At 40.6% G+C, this 20,894-nt stretch overlaps 1 protein-coding gene across 3 annotated transcripts in view; it reads left to right on the top strand.

Moving 5' to 3' along the window:
* The first annotated feature begins 781 nt into the window (after positions 1-781).
* Positions 782-20,894, top strand: part of FNDC3A (fibronectin type III domain containing 3A) — a 111,499-nt gene continuing 91,386 nt past the window's right edge. Inside the window, exons 1-2 of one of the 3 annotated variants that reach the window (XM_063149293.1) lie at positions 782-824; positions 17,834-17,962. In XM_063149293.1, coding sequence (XP_063005363.1) covers positions 17,861-17,962 — 102 coding nt within the window. In that variant the 5' untranslated portion in view covers positions 782-824; positions 17,834-17,860. Of the gene's footprint in view, positions 825-902; positions 979-1,268; positions 1,288-17,833; positions 17,963-20,894 lie in introns of those variants that run through there. The other 2 variants (XM_063149292.1, XM_063149294.1) reach the window with 2 other exon arrangements.

The raw sequence follows: 20,894 nt of genomic DNA, 5'->3' as shown, positions 1-20,894 counted from the left end.
GTTACAGGAATTACTACCACAGAAACCACATAAAACAATGGAGAAGAAGCATTACAAGAAGCAGTGCACGTGCACCAGTGAGGTGGCTTTGGTGGCCAGTATCTCCACAAAACACACTTCTGCCATCCCAAGTGACTGCCATAACTGATGGAACCCAAAGTCATGGACCACATGAACTCAAAGGACATTTTATGGACAATTTGTAAGGGTGGTCCATCGACTAACAGAATGACAGCTGTGCATTGTATCAAACTGTGGGAAGTAGGACGGTGGCTAGTGAAGTTGTATTGAATAGTGTGAGGTCTGGCCATGGTGTAAATAGCACGGTATAAGGGGTGGAATATGCGCTGGGTGTGGCTGGGATGGGGCTGTGCTTTGGGTTTATGCTGAACACAGTGCTGATAATGTAGAGACGTTTCTAAGCAGGGTTTACACAAGCAAGCCCTGAGCCCAGACGCCGGTACAGGCCGAGGTCAAGGCTCCGGAACGACCGACACCGACCCCACAGGCCGCTCGCGCCCCACTCGTGCCCCCGCCGGCCACGCCCTCCAACAGACCACACCCCCTGCATACACAAACCACGCCCACATACCGTGGCCCCGCCCACCCGCACGGGAGGACTCCGCGCAGGCGCACTGCGCGCCAGAGCCAACTGCCCCCTCGCGGCCCCCCCAGCTCTCCCCAAAGATGGCGGCCGCGCGGCGGCGGGCGAGGCGGCGGGCAGCGCTGAGGCGGCGGGGCGGGGGCGGCGGCGGGAGCGGGGGGCAGTGACAGCCGCGGGGAGGGCAGGAAGAGGCGGCGGAGCGGCGGCGGCCGGAGGGCAGGTACCTCGAGTGGGCGGGCAAAGGGGTGGGGGAAGCGCCGCCCCTGCCCGAGCTGCGCCATCGGGAACTCCCCCTGGCGCTCCCCGCCTCGGCGCCGCTGCCCGCTGGCGGCGGAGCGCGGACCGTTAGCCGGGAGAGCCGCGGGGCCATGGCGGTGAGTAGGCGCTGATGGCGAACCGCCGCCTTCCCCTCCGCGGGGCGGCCGGAGGGGTGCGAGGGGACGGGGGCGGCGCCGCTGCCTGCCCCGGTGCCTGAGGAGCGGCGCTCCCCGCCGGGCAGGACCGGGAGCCGGCGCCTCCGACGGAGCCCCGCGAAAGAAACTTTGTGTCTCCCTCCCTGCCTCCCCTCCGCGGCTCGGAGGTGCCTCTGCCGGCCGGGGCGCGGGGATCCGCCCGCTGTCAGCGCCGGGCTGCGGCGCGGCGGCCGCGGGAGGAGGCGGAGGGTGAGCCGGAGAAAGAAGCAGGTGCGGAGCGCGACCAAAACAGCTGAGCCGGCTGTGACAGGCGGGGAGGAGAAGGCAGCGGTGGTGCTCGACACCTCTCTCTCGTTGTTGTCGTTGTTGTTGTTGCCCTCCGCCTAAGCCGTAAAGGTTCCCTCATAACGCCCAGCTAAAGGGATTGAGCGTCTCTGTGTAGATAAAAGTCTTCCCGAAACCACGGTAATAATCATCTTGCCGACTCCTAGCAGAGGCATTATTCTTTCTGCCAGATTTGCTCCCGATTCCCCCCTCCCTGAATGTCGCCCAAGCTAAACAGAAACTTTTCGTTGCTTCCAGGCAACTTAGAAAGTGAAACCAGCTAAAAGCAAAAATGAAACTTTTCAGCTGTTTTTTATTGTGCGAAGTAAAGAAATTAAGCAGTAGAAACAAGAGAAAATGTGTTTGGTAGGAGAAAATGTTATAAACGGCACCTCAAGACGTGTTAGTCATTTGTTTAACCCTGTCAAAGGCATTTTATTAGCCACCTTGCATGTCAAGTGTTATTCTAGAACATTTCGTGTTACGAAGTAATTTCTGTGAAATGTTCTTTGTTTTCAGAATTTCAGTCTGCATTTGATCAAATACATACCTGATTAGAAACGCCTTAAATTTTCAAGGAGACTTAAAATGTCTAAATTTTTTGTTGCTGAGTACTTGGCAGCTTCTGTCTTAGAAGCTGTAGGAGCCAGTCCTGCTAAGCTTTCTTCTTTTAAGAAGCTATTTTGTTGTTATGGCAATGGGAAACTTTCTGTTTTATACAGCATAGAAATTTAACTGATGTGAATCTGCATCCGTAGATCTGTTTATTTTCTGTGTTGTGAAATAGTATGAGTCACAGCAAATCAGTGGTCCTTAAAATTCAGAGAGGTTGATCAGTTACATTTTTTTTCTGCTTTTTTTTTTAAGGAAATGATCTCAAATAATTATGAAATTTAGTCACATGATGAATGGGGAAGTAGCAAGCTGTCAGGTAGGGAGAAAACTGTACACACATGTGAAAGTCAGAAGTAGCTGAGTATCTCTAGCACTCAATGTTGGCAAATTGGATAGAGTTCTTGACAGCCAGTGTTTCTACTAAGCACGAGGGAGCAAGGAAGGTGCTGGTCAAGTTTGAAAACATGGCATCTAATCTAGATTCACTCTGTGTGCACAAGTTATCTTGTCACACATGTATTGAATCTGGGAGTTGTTTGTGCAAACAAATGATTCATTCAAAATCATTCACCAGAATGATTTTTCTGGTGACTTTGGGGGAGGAAGTTGAGGTGCTATATGAGTTCCACAGGGGCACTGGATTTTTAGCAGGTGAAGCCCTGGTTAAGAGAGACAGAGATCCTTGTCCTCAGGAAGGCCAGGACTCGGTGATCTGTTGCTTGGCTCACTTGGTCTGGGGGTGAGCAATCAGCTTGGAGCAGAGTCACAGGCTGACCACTGTAGATGATAATATTACAGCAGGATTAGGTGAGTGTCTCAGGTTTTTCTCAGGGCAAATGGAGCTCTTCTGAGGCTTTTTGCTGTATGACAAGCTCTGGGTGTATGAGTTTCATGAGGGTCAGGTCATTACATGCAGCACCAATTGCCTAATTTTAGTCTGTTAATGGCACTTCTACCTTTTTCAAGTTGAAGTTTCTCCTAGTTTGTGAACTTAAAACTCAAAAGCTTTAGATTTTTATAGGCAGTGATGTAATGGAGCTGCAGAAACTTGGATTATGATTTGGACTAGTAACTCATTTGCTTTGGGCTCTGAATCCTGTGCATCTTATGATGCTTTTCTTTGTTAACCTTTGCCTTGTGGCCATTTAATTTTACTTGAATTTGGACCTCCATCGGCTAACTCAGTGTTATGCTGATGATCATTTTGGCTGAAGATCTCAAAGAGATCCTTAGAATGGTTATTGCAGCTTTAAGTGCTTAATTCAACATGTTTCTGCAGTGTTCTGTCTTAGGACTTGAGAAAAACTCTTAAAGCCTGACTTCACAAGAGGTTCAAATTTTCATCCTTGTCAGTACTTTCTCCTAGATGGCTTTAACATCTGAATGCTTTTAGATGATGCTACAATTTCCCTTGCTGGCAGGTCACTTCTGCAGTGGTGTATGCTGTTGTACTTTTGTTGGTCTCTAGAAATGCAGAATGCTGGGAAGGTGTTGTGTGCTGCTGTTCTGATTGTCTTTTCGTGGCTCTGTCAGTGGCAAATCTTGGAACCCAGCCCCGTCCCCCTTCTTGGGTTGAACTGGCAAGCATGCAGCCTTGCTCATTCCCAGACAGGCAGACACCAGAGAACACAGTTTTTGAGGATGCAGGCCTACTTCCTAGACAGTTTTCTGCACCATAGATGCTCCCTGTCAATGCCTTCTGCAACCTCAGTAATTCTTTTCTTCTTCTTCTTCTTCTTCTTCTTCTTCTAGCAACTTTGTATCTTTTTTTCACCTCCACTGTCTAATTGCTGTGGGATTTCTAGTTCAATCTCTGCTAAAGTGTCTACAGATAATGTCATGTTCCATCAATGCATTTCTGTTATCTAGGATATGCATTGGATTCTCTCTGTTATAGTTGTCAATAACACTTGTATATTTTATCATTGATTTCTTTAAGACTGTTGGCTTGGGGAAATGCCCAGGCAATTTGTAGTAAAATTCAACTTCACTACAATTTAGAGTGCATGAGTTGAATTGAGAGCTGAGGTTTCTCCTGTAGGACCAGATCTCACTAAAAATGGATTTGACTTGGACTGTCAAGTTTTTAGTTTAACTAAAAGATACTGTCTGTATCTCAGGAAAGCAATAATAGTTTGGAATGAGTACACTGCTTTTTCTGTTCAGCAAACATGAACAATGTTTATTTTGCTCATGGGGCCAGTGTTTCCCGAGCTACAGAAATGACTAGTTTTTTGCTTGTTCTCTGCTATATACAGTAAACTTTGAGCTTTCTTAATGCTGGTGTTCACTTATGTCAATAGAAAAACACTATCAGCCTTTTTCTTAATCTTTTCTATTCATGAAGTTTAATGGTTGTGTTTATGTCCAGTAGTATTTTGGACTGTCATCCTCAGGTGTGTATTTTGTAGGACTGATGAGGTAGCAGGATGTCTAGGAAATGTCTGTAACACTTGATACTAATACATGTTTCTTGTAGGTTGTCATCTTTAATTTTTCCAATTAATTTGCTTTTCGTTTCAGATGGAACAAAAATTTTCGAAGTCATTTTGTTTGCCCCCCAGGAATCTGGTCCTATTCCAGCTGCTGACACACTCTTGAGCCTGTAACCACTGAAAATCTGCAGACTTTTTGCTAACCTGTCCTAGATGACTTTAATGAAATGTAAATTAAAATAGCATTTGCTATGCTCTTTTGTCAATAGTGAAATAGAATTTTTAGCTGTTCCTTTCATGGTGGACTCTTCATGTCCACCATGTCACTTGTTAGTTTATGCACTTTTTCTTGGTTATATTGATAATCTGTCTTGGTTACAACACATGCTGCAGAAACTGTTGGTCTTCACTTTGGTGACACAGTTGTGTAGAGCACTGTGTTATTACTCTTCTTGAATGTATTGTTTTAGCTTTTGTTTTCAGAATTGCAGTAGCTCAAGAATGAAATATCCTTTTATTTTCTAAATACTTTATTAAAACTTCAGCACCATGCTCATTTGTGATGTCTTCACAACACATTTCAAACTGAGTTATACTGGACCTGCTTAGCCCTCTTTGTTCCTGGCTCCAAGTAAACTTTCACTGTTTAGGTCTAGGCAAGCACATTTGTTGGCTTCAGTCTCATCAGACCTACCAATATTGAACCAGTGTTCTTAACAGAATTTATATTTTTGTCTCCCTTTAAGTTTTTACTTTTTCAGGATATGTGGACCTTCTGCTCATGCTGTTCTGCAGCCAAAACATCATTTAGGCTAACCTTGGTATCCTCTCTTTTGGTTTAGTACCTAGGGCATCAAACACCACCCCAACACCAGTCCACAGAAGTTAATCAGGAGCACTGAATATGCCTATGGTGTACCTGCTCCCAGTTTTGCTGCCAGAGTTGTTCCAAAGCATTTAGGACACGTGAGCAGATACACTGCAAAATTCTGCATTTATAGACAGTAGAAAACATTGTACCTTACTGTATATTGAATGACTTGGGGCATAGCACGTTGTCAAAAATTAAATCATCTACAAGTTTGCAATCCCAGTTTGACCAGTAGAAATAATTTTTATTAGCCATTAATAGGCTTTAAGAAGAGCACAGCACTTTGTAAGATGTAATAAATGTCTTCAATAAGGTCCAGAAGGATTCATGCTGTGACAGGTATGGATAGGTAGCTGGAAGTGAAAAGGAATATGCAGGGCAGGAATGTTAACTTTACCTTCTGCATAACAGTTCTTTTTGAATCTGCTCTGAGTTTTTATACCTTGGTTGAATTTAAGTCTGTGAAGCTCAGTTCTTATTTGCTTTTGATTTTGAATAACTTGAAGTGAAAATGAACTTAGCAAGCCTTGAGCTTAACTGTTACCAGCAGTAAAAAGTAAAAAAACTCTGCAGTTCACAAGTTTAAATGGTCCCTTGTAAATGGGGTTGAGTTTCCCCAGTGTACAGACCCAGTGTCTGTGGCATACAGGATCCTACAAGCATGGGCATGGGCTGCTGTCCAGCTGTTGTCTCATTTCCCCTCACTAATGTAGCATACTCCATTCCAGGTATGACTCCTTTGATTATAAAAGAAATCCTTCTTCTCTAAGTTCCAGTTTTTAAACGGCAAGGTTTTGGTTTTTTGTAGTTTGTTGTCCTTTTAACTGGAAGAACTTTATCTACTAGATAACTTCACAGAAGGAAGTGGAGACAACAGAATAGCAAGTTGAGTAATTTTGCTCTGTGGCAGAAGAACACATTTTAGGTAAGGACAGCAAATCAAGTAGTAATGGTCTGCAAAAAGTGTGCAGGTATCTGGAAACTAATCTGTAAGCAGAAACTGAATGGATAAGAAGGTTCAGCACAAACTTTGGTGACTTTCAGTGTCCTGGCAATGAGAGAGAGCTGTGACTGCAACTGTAACTGTGCAGTAATATTTCAAAATACATATTGATGGACTGTTAGGGGAATTTCTGCAGTAAGAATAAATGTCATGAAACACAAGAGTTACCATGCTTCTGCAAATCCTGTCGAGTCTATCAGAAATGTAAACTGGGAGGACAACACTGTAAGACAAGTATTCACCCATTTAGTCTGTTATGAAAGTGGATTGAAGATATTGAAATGAAGTACTAAGAAGTTAGGACTAAAAGAAACTGTGGAAGTGAGCAGTGACTGTTGGCAATGATTAATCACAGATGCAGCTGAAATGTATTTTGTTTGAATTTGTTCAGGCTTGCTGATAAGTTGCCTGCCCCCATTTAAGAATATTAGTTTATCTGTACATTCTGCTCAATGGTGGCATTTCAATGGTGAGGACAAGTTACCATAAATAATGTAATAGAACTTAAAAGTGCCCCTGTGCATTTAAGTATGTACATCATGGCAATACAGCTCAAAATAAATCCGTTTCTGACTTTGTGACTGTATTGTTGATAACAAATTGACAGCTATTCAATGTTGCAACTTCATATGTAAAAGAGGAAGCTAAGAGCAGCTTTGTCCTCCTGACTTGATTGGGCAATCAAACTAGTTGGTCTCATGGTGTTTTGATTAATTAAAACTTTTCTAGGAGGATGATGTGGAACTTGGGAGAAGGGGTTGCTAATATTACCTGAGAAACCTGCTATTGTTTTGCTGGTCTTCCCCTGCAGTAGTTACAGATACTCCTCTGTTGGAGAACCCTTGAATGAGTAGCACATTCAGACTTCAAGAGTTGCATTCAGTTGAGGCCCTGATTGACTGTTGTGCCTTTTTTTTTTTTTCCTATGGGGTACAAGCATTTCCTCTCTGTTTACTCTTACATTTCACGTTCACTTGTGTATTTGCACATTTTTGTATAAAGTCAATCAGGAAGCTTCTGTGTTAAAACTGATCAGTCTTTATATGATTAATTTTAAACTGCATCTGTCCTACAGTCTAACTCACTTTGTTGACCAGTTGCTTGCAGTGGCGCAAGTGGGATCTGCTAGAATGATTTAGCAGAACTGACGTAGAGGAGTTTAAATTCTTGATAAGAGAACGCCCTTCAAATGTGATTGTTAGGCTCAAAAGAGCTTTTTTGGTGAATTTTTGCTCTTGGGAAGTAGTTTTTGTATGTCTGTCTTGATTTATCATGTTCTGTTATTGTCCTGTTCCTTATGGAAGCAGAGATCTACAGCATTTCCAAAATAATCAGTGGAGAGAAGTTTTAAAGTCTCTTAGACTTGTAGCCTCATTGATCCTACGTCACCTTACATTTGGATAGCACAGTTTTCATTTTTCAGAATGAGCAGGAAAAAGCTGTTTCATAAGAGCTCTTTAAAAGCTGTTCATTCTGCTTGAGTCATGCACTCTTTGTAGCTCCAACACCAGCAGCTGTCTCTGCAATAAATTTATCTCACTGACCAGTTGCAGGTCTTATTATTTTATTAATAAAAATGTATCCGTGTTTTTAGTTTGCCTTAAAGGTATCATATGAAAAATTATTTTGGAAATTTCTCGTTGCTACTCACAGCCTCTGAGAAAAGGGAGTCAATGACAAATGAGGAAGTAGCTTGATTCTTGGCATTGAATTTTCTTGTTTGCTCAAAAACTAAGCATGTTATTAAACAGAAATGGAGGCAAAAGTAACAGTTAAGTGGGAAAGGCCAAGTTGGTTTTGAAGCCATGTGATTTTCAGAAAACAAACTGAAGGAAATCCAGTCCTGGCAGAAGCTTAGAAGAATCTAATTTTGCTGGTATAAAAGTAAAACTAGGAGGGTTTAAGGAAATTCTTGAGTTACAAGAGTGTAAAACAAAACATAGTTTAGATCAGTGTAGCATAAATAAATTGGAATTGCATTGCCGATTTTTTACAAGTGGTGCAAAAAATATAGTATGCAGTTCATTCTCCTCATTTCTTTTTGGAGATGATTCCCAAGAGTATCCAAATTGAAGATGTTCTCCAAGACGAAGGAGGTCACAGTATTTTACCCTGTGTGTGTCAGTGCATTGGATTTATGTGCCTGCTAAAGACTAGGTATGGGTTTGCACCTGGCTGCTGACAATTTGCTCTTTGATTTTAAAATGTGCACTATCAAAGTAGTTCCAAATAAAATTAACAGATAATTCCAATTTGTATTAGTTTTGCACTTACCCCTTTACTAGAAGCTTAGACTTCTTCGAAGGTATAGGAGGAATGGGCAAATAAGTGGGAAGTACTGAATTCTTCATATGCAACAGTTTCAAGTTACATGTACTTCATCCAAATAAGGATTGTGGACGTTTTTTAAATAACATAATAATAACAACAACATTTAAAACCAGAATGTGCTGTTTTGAAGTAGTTTTGGTTGCCCTGGTCTTGCTGTGTACAGTCAAGTGTTCAGCGCTTGTGCTGGGCAAGCTGAGCTAGTCAGTGTCCATGAACATATTGTGCCTTTATGGATGACTGGTTTATAACTGTCTAGTTTTCCTCTATGTAGTCTTCACCTTCAAAAGTTTAGTTTCCTACATCAGCTACTATTAAAAACTTAGCCTCTTTGGCTCAGATTCAAAAACTGCTGGCTTATGAATACAAATGCATTAAACTTGAACAGCTGGGGTATTTCCAATTATCTACTATGCATTCTTACACAGGTTATAGTACCCATGGCATGAGTGCATGAACTGCATTTGAAGCCGCCCCTGAATCATTGCAGTTTATAGTCTGGGGTATGGAGGTAACCTGACATTCATTTACTCTAGCACACATAAGTGTTCATTACTATAGCAAACGCCTGCAATGCTAAGGTTTGCTGTTGCGGGGCTTGGCCATTCTCGCTCCAAGTAGATCAGGGGCAACTACTGGGCATGAGTCAGAGCTGGGAACCGTTTGGCTGTTAGTGTGCACTTGCATTTGCTCACAGTCAGTGTTTCCTTCACAAGACTACTGCATTAATTTTACACCTTTCAGTGTTCATCTTCTGGTGGTAACATATGAACGTATGTATGAATAGAGTTGTGGATCGTGTTTCTCAGTCTTTGAAAATTATGATGAGTGAGCATCTGTGACAACACTTGAAGTATTTCCATATTGATGGTAGATGTTGTATATTCTTTTTTTTTTTTTATAGGAACTTCCAGTGCTTATTAAAACCTTTGGCATGTCTTCACTCCTAAGTGGCTGTCAGACTTTGACATTGTTGATTCACTTCATGCAACAATACTATTTTTATAATTTTCCTCTATTGCCTAGCTGCGATTTTAGTATTATGACCAGCACCGAAGGGAATAGCCATTTTACTTTCATTGTACTTAAAAGGAGGTTGACAAATTAGTGAAAGAAAAATGTTCCCCACAACACCCTTCTAACAAAAAAAATCCCTCCTCTGCTGCCTTGGAAAGTATTTTATCAAGTGTCCCAGGAAAACATTTTTGAAACAGGAAAAATACTTTATCAGGAACAAAGTGTATATTTTAAATAAATTGCATATTAATTGAACCATTTAGTTCAGAACTTTAAAAGTTGGTGTACTGTAATTGCCACATCTGAAACTCTTTGATTGGAAAATGTGGTAAATGTACAGGGAGGGAGAGAAATTAAAATCCTTCTGCTCAGTTCTGATTCTTAAAAACAAACACAAAACTCTTCAGCATGCTTCATAACTTTAATAGCTCAGCTACAACCTTATGGATCTCTGGGTAATTATATTCTAATATGTTTCTACACCAGCTGCATCACTCTATCTGAGCTTTTTCCAGTAGTGCATTAAGTGATATTACTAACATCTGTTGTATATTCTTTGTTCTTTCCTTTTCACCCTAGGGCTGCATTGGAATATTCTAGAATTTTCCTGATTTTAGCATATTTGTACGTCTTGGGTGCTTCTATTTGTCCACTCTTGTCTCATAAGTTCTGAACTGGATGGCCAGTTTGATAGATTGGAAGGAATTGGCTTTTTTGCTTCAGCCTCTTGAAAGATGTTTGTTTTTCAAATGCATCTGCTGTCTCCATGTTGGAGAAGGCAGAATTAAAGCACTGAATGCATTAGGATTGGGTGATGGTTTTATGGTTTTTTAGGTTCTGTAAATACATTCCTTGGTCTTTGGCAAAACCTAAGTATTGCCTCCTATTCAGAGAAGCATTTATTTCTTACTGGAAGTTATCTGGGCTGGAGGATGGGCCCTGCCTGTGGTTCCTGGGGGAGTGTAGCTGCATGAAGACCCAGGTGACAAAGGAATGCACACCTGCTCTGCTGTGCTGAACCCACTGGGAAAGCACACCTTACAGCAACCTGGAATTGGCAGCTGTAATATGATACTGCTTGAAGCATGTATGAAACTGCAGTTCTGACAAAGAAATTGTGGAAAAGCCCTGAGTTTGTTACTTCTTCTGTGACAGCAACATGCAGTTTGGAAACATTTAGTATTGATTTCATTAAGCCAGTTTCTTACACTGCACTCTTTTGTGTTAGGTGCTTTTGTCTTGTCCCTGCTTAAACTTCTGTCCTTGTGTTGTGTAGAATTCACAGCTCTTCTGAACAGCTCTCTGGAATAATAAAAGTTTGTGTCTGTTGTTCACTAGATTTGACAGAATTCAAATTGAAAGAGTATTAAGTTGCTGTAAGCATTGTGATGATACATAGGTAGGTAGAGAAGCAGTACTCTGTAAATCATAAAAACTGAGGAAAAAAGCAGCAATACAAGTTTCTCCTTCAGTAGGCACCAGTGATACCACTGTGGAGAGTGGCCTTGTAAGTCCTCTAGTTGTGAATAAATTAATTAATTATATTTTGTATCAAACTCAATAACCAGAAGCAGTGAATCTCTAGGAAAGGAATGGTCCATATGTTTTTCTTGTACATAGCACTGTCACTAGATAGAACTACATTTATCATGGTAATGCCTATATCCCAGCTGAACTGGAAAGCTTGTTTGTGTAGGATGTCCATGTGAAAGTGTAACTTTTTAATTTGAAACTTTCCTGTAATGCAGCCTTCCTCTTTTAGGAGAAAGGCCAGATTATAAAGCAGTTCTGTTATGGACCATTATGTGTATGTCTTCCAAAATTTGAGCCTTAGGTGTCCAAGTTTGAGTTTTGATTAGCATCGTCATAGTTGCTTTGAAATTTGAATTGAGAATCTGATAGCTTTTAAGAGCTTGGAGTCAAGCTGTGGTCCTCTCTCTGGGTTCTGACCTACTCTGAACCATTCAACTTTGGCATTAAGTGTTGAATTTGTTTGACTAATATTCTAGAATTCATAGGAGAATTCTACTTGTCAGGGTCTTTGGAGACTGCCTTTTCCAGCCCTTTGTTAGGACCTTACATGGTCAGGTTTTGATTTTCTACAGCACTGGTCTCCAAATTTTTTGGTCATGCACCCTGTAAGTAATGAATATATTAAGCATGCACCTCCGATATATGTAATCTTTTAAATTATATGCATATGCTACTTTATTGATACATTTACACTATAAAGCATATGCAAAAAAAGAGGATAAGATAGAGATGAAAACCAGTGTTTAAAAGGTTTTTTTTTTTAATTTACAAAAAATATTTTCTTCTTATGTGCCAAGAGTTTGTCTTGTGCTGGAGTGTGTTTACCCCTCTTTAGGAGACTACTGATCTGCAGGATTAAGAATTTTGCAGCTTCTCAGAGCAAGGTATGCCAGTGCTACACCACTCTCATTGTCACTATACCTTTTTATAAATCTTTATGGACAGACAGCATTTCCAATGGTGCAGTGCGTGCCCATCACAGAATCATAGAATATGCTAAGTTGGAAGGGACCTGTCATGATCCTAGAGTCCAACTCCTGGCACTGCCCAGGACTCCTCAGGAGTCATACCTTGTGTCTGAGAGCATTGTCCAAACACTTGTGCTTTTGCAGCGCACCTCCAGGAAGAGTTTGATTTGAGGCTCTTAACCACCATCCTTCAGGCAGTGGTGTCCAGCTCGCAGGTGACCCCTAGCTACTCTAGTGCTCTTAGCTTCTCCCAGTCTTTCATGGGCACAAGCCCAGGAACAGTCTTTGTGGCACCTCTCTTATACTGGGAGGAGGTGGAGGTGGCTGAGAAGAGAAAACCGAACGTGGCATTCCAGGTTCCAGCTTGTTAGCACTGAGTAGCAGGGAATAATCACCTCCTTCAGCCCATTGGCTGTACTTGTCTGCTAATACAGCCTCATATGCCTTCATTGCTACAGGACACGTGCTGCTGACTCATGTTGTTTTACCTTGGTGATCCAGCTGATACAATGCTGATGTGTTTTTCAGAGACTATCCTTGAGGTCAGCTGCTAGTCTCTTGGAGAAATGCTGATCCTTTGCATGTGCAGAGGAAATGCACTGAATGCACTGCCCAATGATCTCAGCCTTACAATACTCCTTAACCCTCAGTGAACAACTGACAGTGTAAAAAGTAGTGTTGTATTGTGCTTTACCACTTGAGTGTAGTGCCACAGAAACACTAAAGGACCAAATCTGAAGGCATTTAAGGATTGAGTTAAATTGTCATTACAGTTCAGGAAGGCAAACTTGCTTACTGAACTGTGGAGTGGAACACATTTTGTGAGCTTTAACATCATTTAGCCTTTTGCCTTGTTAGTGTAATTCATTCCTTAAAGGTTCCTCAGGCATAAGTCCTGGAGTCTAAACAAATCACATCCAGTAAGTTTATATACCCTTACTTTGTTTCAGCTTTGATAGGCTTCAGAAAACTCTTTCAAGGTATTTTCAAACAGCAGTTCAGGTGGGGGTCGTGGGCAGTAGCCCACTTAAAATATAAGTCTAGTACAAAGCATTAACCTGCACAATTTGGTTGTAATCTCAAGAGATGCTGTACTTTCCTTGAATTGTAGAACAGACTCAGGGCAGATTCAGTGTAGAGTGAGTTTGCAGTCCTGAATGGCTTTGAATGTCTGCTACTAGTTCAGTATATGCAGTAGCAAGACAAGAAATGAAATAGTTGTTCATGCAGCAGTTGTTGCTGTGCATAAAGCAGTGTAGATGTGTAAATAATCATGCATTTAATGCTCCACCAGTAGCAAATTACTTCTCAGCTGCTTCTGTGCTTAGCAACTGAGAATTATCTCTCTGTTCATCTATGTGTCCTCTTCCTTGTCTGGTCCCTGTTAATGTCCACAAGAATGGTGTAGTGAGTAGGCCTTAAATAAATCCTTTGGTTCATCCCACATGTTATTTTACCCCTTCTGAAGGCTGCTGCATCAAAGTTTTAAATAGTGCAGGAAATCTGATGATAGGCTAGTGAATTGTTTGTAGTGGTTCTGCAGGCTGAACCTTACCTGTTGTCTGAATGCAAGTTGTTTTTCTTGAGCTCTCATTAAGTCCTGAGTATATCTAGAAACTGGATGGAGTTGGAGGGCAGTTACATCATCTGGGGCAGTTTTATGAGGATTAAGGCTGAAATTACAGTATGCATATACTTTGCTTTCAGTATTTTCAGTATGGAACAATATGTTGAAGAAGCTGTTGCTCACACTTGGAACAGTTAGCAGCAATTTCAAGTCAGAAAATTGGAGACAAAGCTTGTAAAGTTATTCCAGTAGAGATGGTAGGTATTTGTAGCCAGAGGCAGGAAAAACATCCTCCCCTCCATGTTGCTAAGGGAGGTAGACCTGTTGATATAATTGATAAAGCCTTTTGGCAAGCTTGTGTTCGACTGTCCACTTTTATTATTCTGTCCTTGTCGGAATCAACCCTTCACAGGATTGTGTTCATTCTTTTTAGTTTTAGAAAGAGCAGTTTTACCTTTATACATTAATACTTTTTGCTATGCCTAACTTTTTAAGCTATTCATGCCATTTTAGTTGACTGAAATGACTCAGTCTCTTATCACTGTCATTGCTTGTCATTTCCAGACTTCCTTTCGACTTCCTTTTTTAAATTTTTTTCTGGGAGGCAAGTTAAAAACATGTTCTGTAATGAGAAGCTGAGAACTGGTACCTTCCCTTGCTATTGGAAACTCGCATGGCTCAACAACTCTGTATTTACTGTTAATGTTTAAGGACTGTCCATTCGGTTTTAATCCATCTGTTCTGTTTTTCTATTGAAGAGAAATGCTCTCTAATGCCAATTAAGATTTTAAGGTTGTTTTTCCAGTCCACTTATTAGTACCTTTTTCAGCAATATCCATCAGCAGAAGGTTTGTATGAAGTTAATTGGACAAGATTTTTTCAATCAATCTTAATTGTATTTTATTTCTTTACAAATAACATCCAGTGTTGGCCTCAAAGTATCGTTTGCTAACAGGACTAGATTGTCCCTTTTACAACACAGTATTTAATGCAAACTTCAAACTTCTACTTTTTTTCCAGACCTCTGAGACTTTCTTAGGACCCGAGTATTTTGCAAGTCTTTTTCAAAGGTCTAGGTAAATGTCTTCAAGAGGTCTTGAATGCAAGCTGCTGGGATCTGCTGGTCTAAAGGCTCTGTCTGCACACACCTGAGGTCCTTGCATTGAATGTGATATGATTTATTTCCAAGATGTGTTAATTGAGCACTTCTGTTTGTCTTGACACCAACCTTTTGTCCATTTTAGCAGATTTCTCCTTCTGCCACACATTCTGTCTTTTCAAATGGGTGTCTTTCTTTGTCCTCACAGCAAAACAAGAAGGCACCTGCAGTGGGTGAACATGCCACTTCTTACTGTGTGACTGTATTATGTGCACTAGCTTGTATGGATTGCTGCCTCCCGACTGCTGATGGGGGAAAGGCTTTGATGAACATGTGGTATAGACCCACATTGGTGTGAAGTTTAAGCCTTTAGTCTTTGAGACTAGTTCAGTGACATTGCAGAGAAATCTAATATTGTATTGTCAAGGAAACATTTTTTTTCCTAGATTGATTACACAGACTGACAGGTAGCACTTCTATTATTGTTGTAGAGGGTGTCAGGAATAACATTCTACATAGTACCTCCTGTCAGGGTTTATCAGTGAGCAGTGTGTTCTGTCTCCAGAATAAATCAAATGCTTGAATTCAGACATGGAATTTAGCTGTGTCCCAGTTAAGGCACTAAAGACTGGGTGCTGAAGGTGGAGTACTGACCTAAGCACTTGGGTAGCTGTGGGAACCTAATTTCATACAAATAAAAACATTTAACAGCTGTGCAGGGAATGGAAAGCTGTGTGGTGGAAGAGAACCCAGGGGTGCTGGTCAACAGCAACTGAGCCAGAGTGTGCCCAGGTGGCCAAGAAGGCCAGTGGCATCCTGGCCTGGATCAGCAATGTGGACAGCAGGACAGGGCAGGGATTGTGCCCCTGTTGGCAGTGCTGAGGGCACACCTCAGCCCTGTGTCCAGTTCTTGGTCCCTCACTACAAGGACTCTGAGGTGCTGGAGCAGAGAAGGGCAAGGAGCTGGGGAAGGGTCTGCTGAGAGAGTTGGGGGTGTTTAGTCTGGAGAAAAGGAGGCTCAGGGGAGACATTATCACCCTCTACAGCTGCCTGAAAGGAGGGTGGAGCCAGGTTGGGGTCAGTCCCTTCTCCCAGGTAACAGGCGATAGCACAAGAGGAAATGTCCTCAGGTTGCACCAGGAGAAGTTAAGGCTGGATAGTAGGAAAAAATTCTGTTCGAGAGGCCTGTAGTGCTTTGTTAATGTGCAAGTCCTCTTGTACTGAGAGCACTGTATTACAGCTTTCAGCCCACAGCAGAGCTACAACATCTACCCTCGAGCGGCAAGCAAGTGAAAGTAGCCCATTGGGTGGGATGAAGTTTTAGGCATGCTTTTGAGTAGTAAGCTGGTTAACCAAATATCTCTAGAGCTTGATACTGAAGTTAGGTCATTAAGCTGGCTTTATTCCATTATCACTCCTTCCATTTTTCCATTACCATCAGGTATTTTTTCATTTGAAGTTAATGCTGTAACTATTAAATGTCTCTGTTTATGAGTAGACAGTATATCTGAACTGGAAGTTTGTAGGGAGTTTCAGTAGCCAGATGATACCAAGACAAAACTTAGAAAAGCCTGGAATACTGCTGGCTGTCAGGCTGCATAACTCTAAAATTGTATTTACTTTTTTTTACCAGGCTACTGTAAGTACTGGCTGAGAGAAGCGACTCTGCTTTAGAAATACTGTACAAGCTTTTTCTCAGCCTAATCCTTATGTCTATATTTGATGTAAAGCACTGTTTCCAGATGCAAAATGGGATTGACTTGTGGGAATTCTGAATGTGCCATTCACCCCTAGTGAATTCTTTCCATCTGTCTTTCTGTTTTATTAAGAAATATCAGTTTCTCAATTCTTGTTGATCTAATTCTTTTTTTATTTCAAGGGCTAAGTGCACTAGGTCTAGCTGGGATTGAGTTAAGACCACTATAGTAAACTAATGTAATTTAGTGATATTTTTTTAAACAAAATTAAATGCAATTTCAAAAGCAGCTTCTTAGACTTGCAGTACTTATTTCCAACATGGAAAAATGGTAATCTTCAGCTTTTTTGGTCTTAATTCTTCCATCCAGTCTTGATATAGCACTAAGATGTAAAATATCAAAAACATGTTCCTTGTGACTTGTTAATATAATTGAAAGGAATGCTCGGCTGAATCCTGCTTTCTGTAACCTTGTTATGTGATATTCCTCAGTTAAAATGTATCACTGCTTTCATGGCCCTCTTGCCTCTGTGGCTTTTTTTCTTGTTATCAGGTTTCTTGTAACTTTTCAATGTGTGCAAGTGAGGGTTTTTTGTAGTATGGTTATGAGGATTACAATTGTGTGTGTGGGCATTATCTCTTCCCTTCCTCCCCAAGTTTTAGCTGCTGATTAAAGGGCCACTGGTTATCAAAGTGACACGGCTTTATTTCTGGATCTAATAAATTTTAAAATGATGATATGTCAGATCGTGCAGAATTAATAATATTTTATTATTATTTATTTATTTGTGCCTCACTAGGACATTTCCTAGTAATAAATTGTCCCTAAAGTATTTATCCATTATAATAGTAGGAAAAGTGGGTTGATTATTAAAAAAGAAAAGAAGTAAGTGTCCCTGTTAATATGTCTTGGATTTTTACCAGTCACATAAACAAGAACACTATACATGTAGGTTCTAAAGCAAATGCGTTTTTTCTTTTTTTTTTTTTTTTTTTCTCCTTTCTTTTTAACTCGGTAGGCATTTTGTCAGCAGTGCCAGTTTGCTGAAGCCTTGGTTTGATACAAAGTTTAAAGATTGTTTTGTTAGCTCCAGGGTAGTGATCTATCTTCTTCTGAGGTTCGGCCGCTAGAGGGGGTGTAAACCACCCTCTCCATGTAACTGAGACTTGTACCAGCTGACAAAAACTCGTCTTGAGGCTTGTGTGGTTGCTGCTTGTTGTGGAAACATACTTTGTTAAGGTATCTAATTTCATAATCTTCTGTTGTTGTTATTGCTATTTCAAAAGTGAGACAAGGTTTAAGGATAATTATTCAGAAATATTGATATAGTTTAACCATCTGAGTAACTTTCCTTTGCAGGTGATCTTGTGAATTAGTGTACCATCAATGATGGCAGAACATCCACCGTTACTGGATACCACTTCAATTATAAGTAGTGAAATCCCTCTTCTGACTTCCCCTATTGTTAGTGGAGATGGAGCACAACAGGTAAGGAAACTTCAGTATATATTTTTTCCTTCCAACACATCAGTGACATGTTGACATTGTAAAAGATAGTAATCCTTCATCTGGAGTACATTTGTGCAGCTTTAGGCATACATGTGTGTTACAGATTGAGGTGAAGGCAGAACTGGTGCAGAGATAAGATTTGTAAGAAGTATGAAGCAGAAAAGCTGTGTTGTGGAAGGACTTCTTCATGGAAGAATGGGACCAAACAGCTGCCAAGTTGTCAAGCCATGATTGTGTTTTAGTTTGGAAGTTATATATTTATATTACTGCATGATCTTATTAAGGCAAATAAACCTTTTCCTATGGCAGAACATAGTAGCTGAGGCACAACATATGCTGATAACTGGTCTCCAGACTGATACTTGCCTGCAATGGGTAGCTTGAATGGTGGGACTTGTTTTTGTATGTTGGTGTCTGCCTGGACACCTGTTGAATTTGTATTTTGTGATGGCCATGCAACTATCTAGTGCATCAACTGCTTCAACCAGATTTGTGTCACTTGCTTATGATGTACTTTGTCCCATCATCCAGATCTTTAAAGAAGATTGTAGTCCTTGTCTGCCCCAGTGTCAGCCACTGCAGTGGATGGCTGCCTGCTCAACTTTGCACTGCTGATTACAGCATTTCAAGACTGGCATTTGGTCCAGTTTTCAGTCTACCTTGGTGCCTATGCTCTGTCCGTGCTTCATCAGTTTCTATGTTATTGAAAAGTGTCGAAAGCCTTGCTAAAGTCATGGTGAGCATTAGCTATGCTCTCCCCTCATCCATCAACCTAGTAATTTCACTCTGGAAGGCCATCCAGGGTTGTCTGGCATTATTTACCCTTGGTGAATCCATAGTGACTACGCCAAATCACCTTTTTGTCTTTAATGCATTTGGAAATGGCTTCTAGAAAGCTTTGTCCACTCATCTTCCCAGAGTTAAAGGTGATATTGACCAGTTTCTAGCTCCCTGGGTCCTCCTCCTTGCCCTTTTTGGAAGATTGCACTGGTGTTTGCTTTTTTCTAATCCTTGGGAACTTCCCCTGTTCACCATGACCTTTCAAACATAGTTGATACTGAGTTACTTGTTCTGCCCTCCATAAAGATAAGACTCTCAGGCTGTTCTGTCAAGCTTATGATGTAATCATGCAAGATTTTGAGTCATATGTGAGTTTAAAGTTCTTTTGGATAACTGTTTTCTTTAAAATGTTGTCTCTTTCTCCTGCCAAGGAAGATTAAAACTGGAAAAAAGCAAAGTATTTCTTCAAATAAATCAATCTGTGGGAGTTTGTGTTAGTCTTCTAATGGAAAAAACAACATGTATGCTGTTGTTGTCCTTTTTCATTTAAAACAAAAGGCAGCTCATTATGACTACTGTCTAAAGTGGGACTGGTAGTAATCGCGTGTATTTTTAAAAAGAGAATTTTCACTGGGCATTGGTCATCAGTAAAGAAAGTAATTTTCTTTCCTAATCCCATTTCATGATAACTGGCAGTTATACACCACAATGTGTGTTTGTTCAGTGGCAGGAAACTTCTGTGGAAACCCTTTTTGCATCTGGTGATTTAAAAGCCATCAGTAGGTAGAAAATACTTTATATATCTGAAATATGGGAAATCCAGAATGGCAGGGGCTGTGTTGTGTGTCAAGGTTGCCCAGTTAAGACTTAAGCCACAGAAAGGTCAGGCAGCTGCTTATTTATTAAAAAGAGTCTTAAAATCATGTATGTTTGTTTTATATGGTACTTATGAAAGGGGTAGATACTGCATTTGAAAGCAAGATGTATTCACGTACAAAACACTGTAGTGTTGAGTCTTTTTTTTTTAATGTTAAACTTGGATATTAGTTCATTGTATTCCTTTGTTTTCCCTTGAACTTTGAAACTATAAGAAGGAAGAGGACTTTTGCCTTTATGATGGAGTTACTAATTTTTCTGTAAGTCCTTTTACTTAGCTACAGTACACACAATTTATAGTGGTTACTTCCTTGGTGTATGAAAAGTACTTCTCCAGTTTATTTTGTAACAGCATTGGTGTTGGATTGCATAAAATATAACTTAACCTGTAGAGCTGACAAAATTTGTATTCCTGCAATCAAAATTCAAAGCTGCATTGTCCATGTAAAGAAATGGATATTGTCTTCTGTGTTCATAGTGTATAAGTTGGTCTGTAGCTGAACTAATTAGTTTTAGTCAGTCCTGACTGAAAAGGTATTGAAAACCAGTAGAAAATTGGTTATTTAAGTATTTTGCTTCTGAAAACCAGTAGGAGATTCCTTATTTAACTACTTTGCTTCTATGATGGTATTTTCTATGTTAGACAAACTAACTGTATACTAAACTTGAAAGTTTTTATTCAGCTGTAAAACATCTGAGGATTTTTTTTAAATCAATTTACCCCTTTTTACATTTTACCAGAATTCACTCTTGTAATTATGGTGACTTAGGTTGTTTTTACTGCATAACTGAGTTACCAGACGGATACAGACCATTCCGTACTTTTCTGGAACAGTTCATATCTTCAAGATAATCTATTTCAAATACTTGAAGTTCTGCTAGCAGTGTAAATGTGAAATAGCAGTACAAATATTTGAACATGTTAAGATGAAAGGTCATATGCTTCAGACAGCGGAAGTGTCTGATCAGGTTAAAGCTGTAACTTTCCACCATGTTTTAAAACAAAACAATCCACAAAGTTAGAGGAATGTGTGAGTGTTCAGTCAGAAAACATGGGAACCTTAAACTGTGTGGATGTTTGTATGTCACTCAGTGCTGTTGTGGGAGATGGCCTGGTTCCCTGTCCCACAGAACAAGGGACTACTGTTAGTTTCATAGGATAAAACCAGTGAAAAGAAAAGGCAGAGACCAAGCCTGCTGGCTCCTCCTCCTTTGTTAAGCACAGTACTGCTGGATTTTACACCTTCCTATCACT

The sequence above is a fragment of the Melospiza melodia genome, chromosome 2, assembly GCF_035770615.1.
Source record: "Melospiza melodia melodia isolate bMelMel2 chromosome 2, bMelMel2.pri, whole genome shotgun sequence".
Taxonomy (NCBI): domain Eukaryota; kingdom Metazoa; phylum Chordata; class Aves; order Passeriformes; family Passerellidae; genus Melospiza; species Melospiza melodia.
This window is presented reverse-complemented; position numbering and strand designations above follow the sequence as displayed.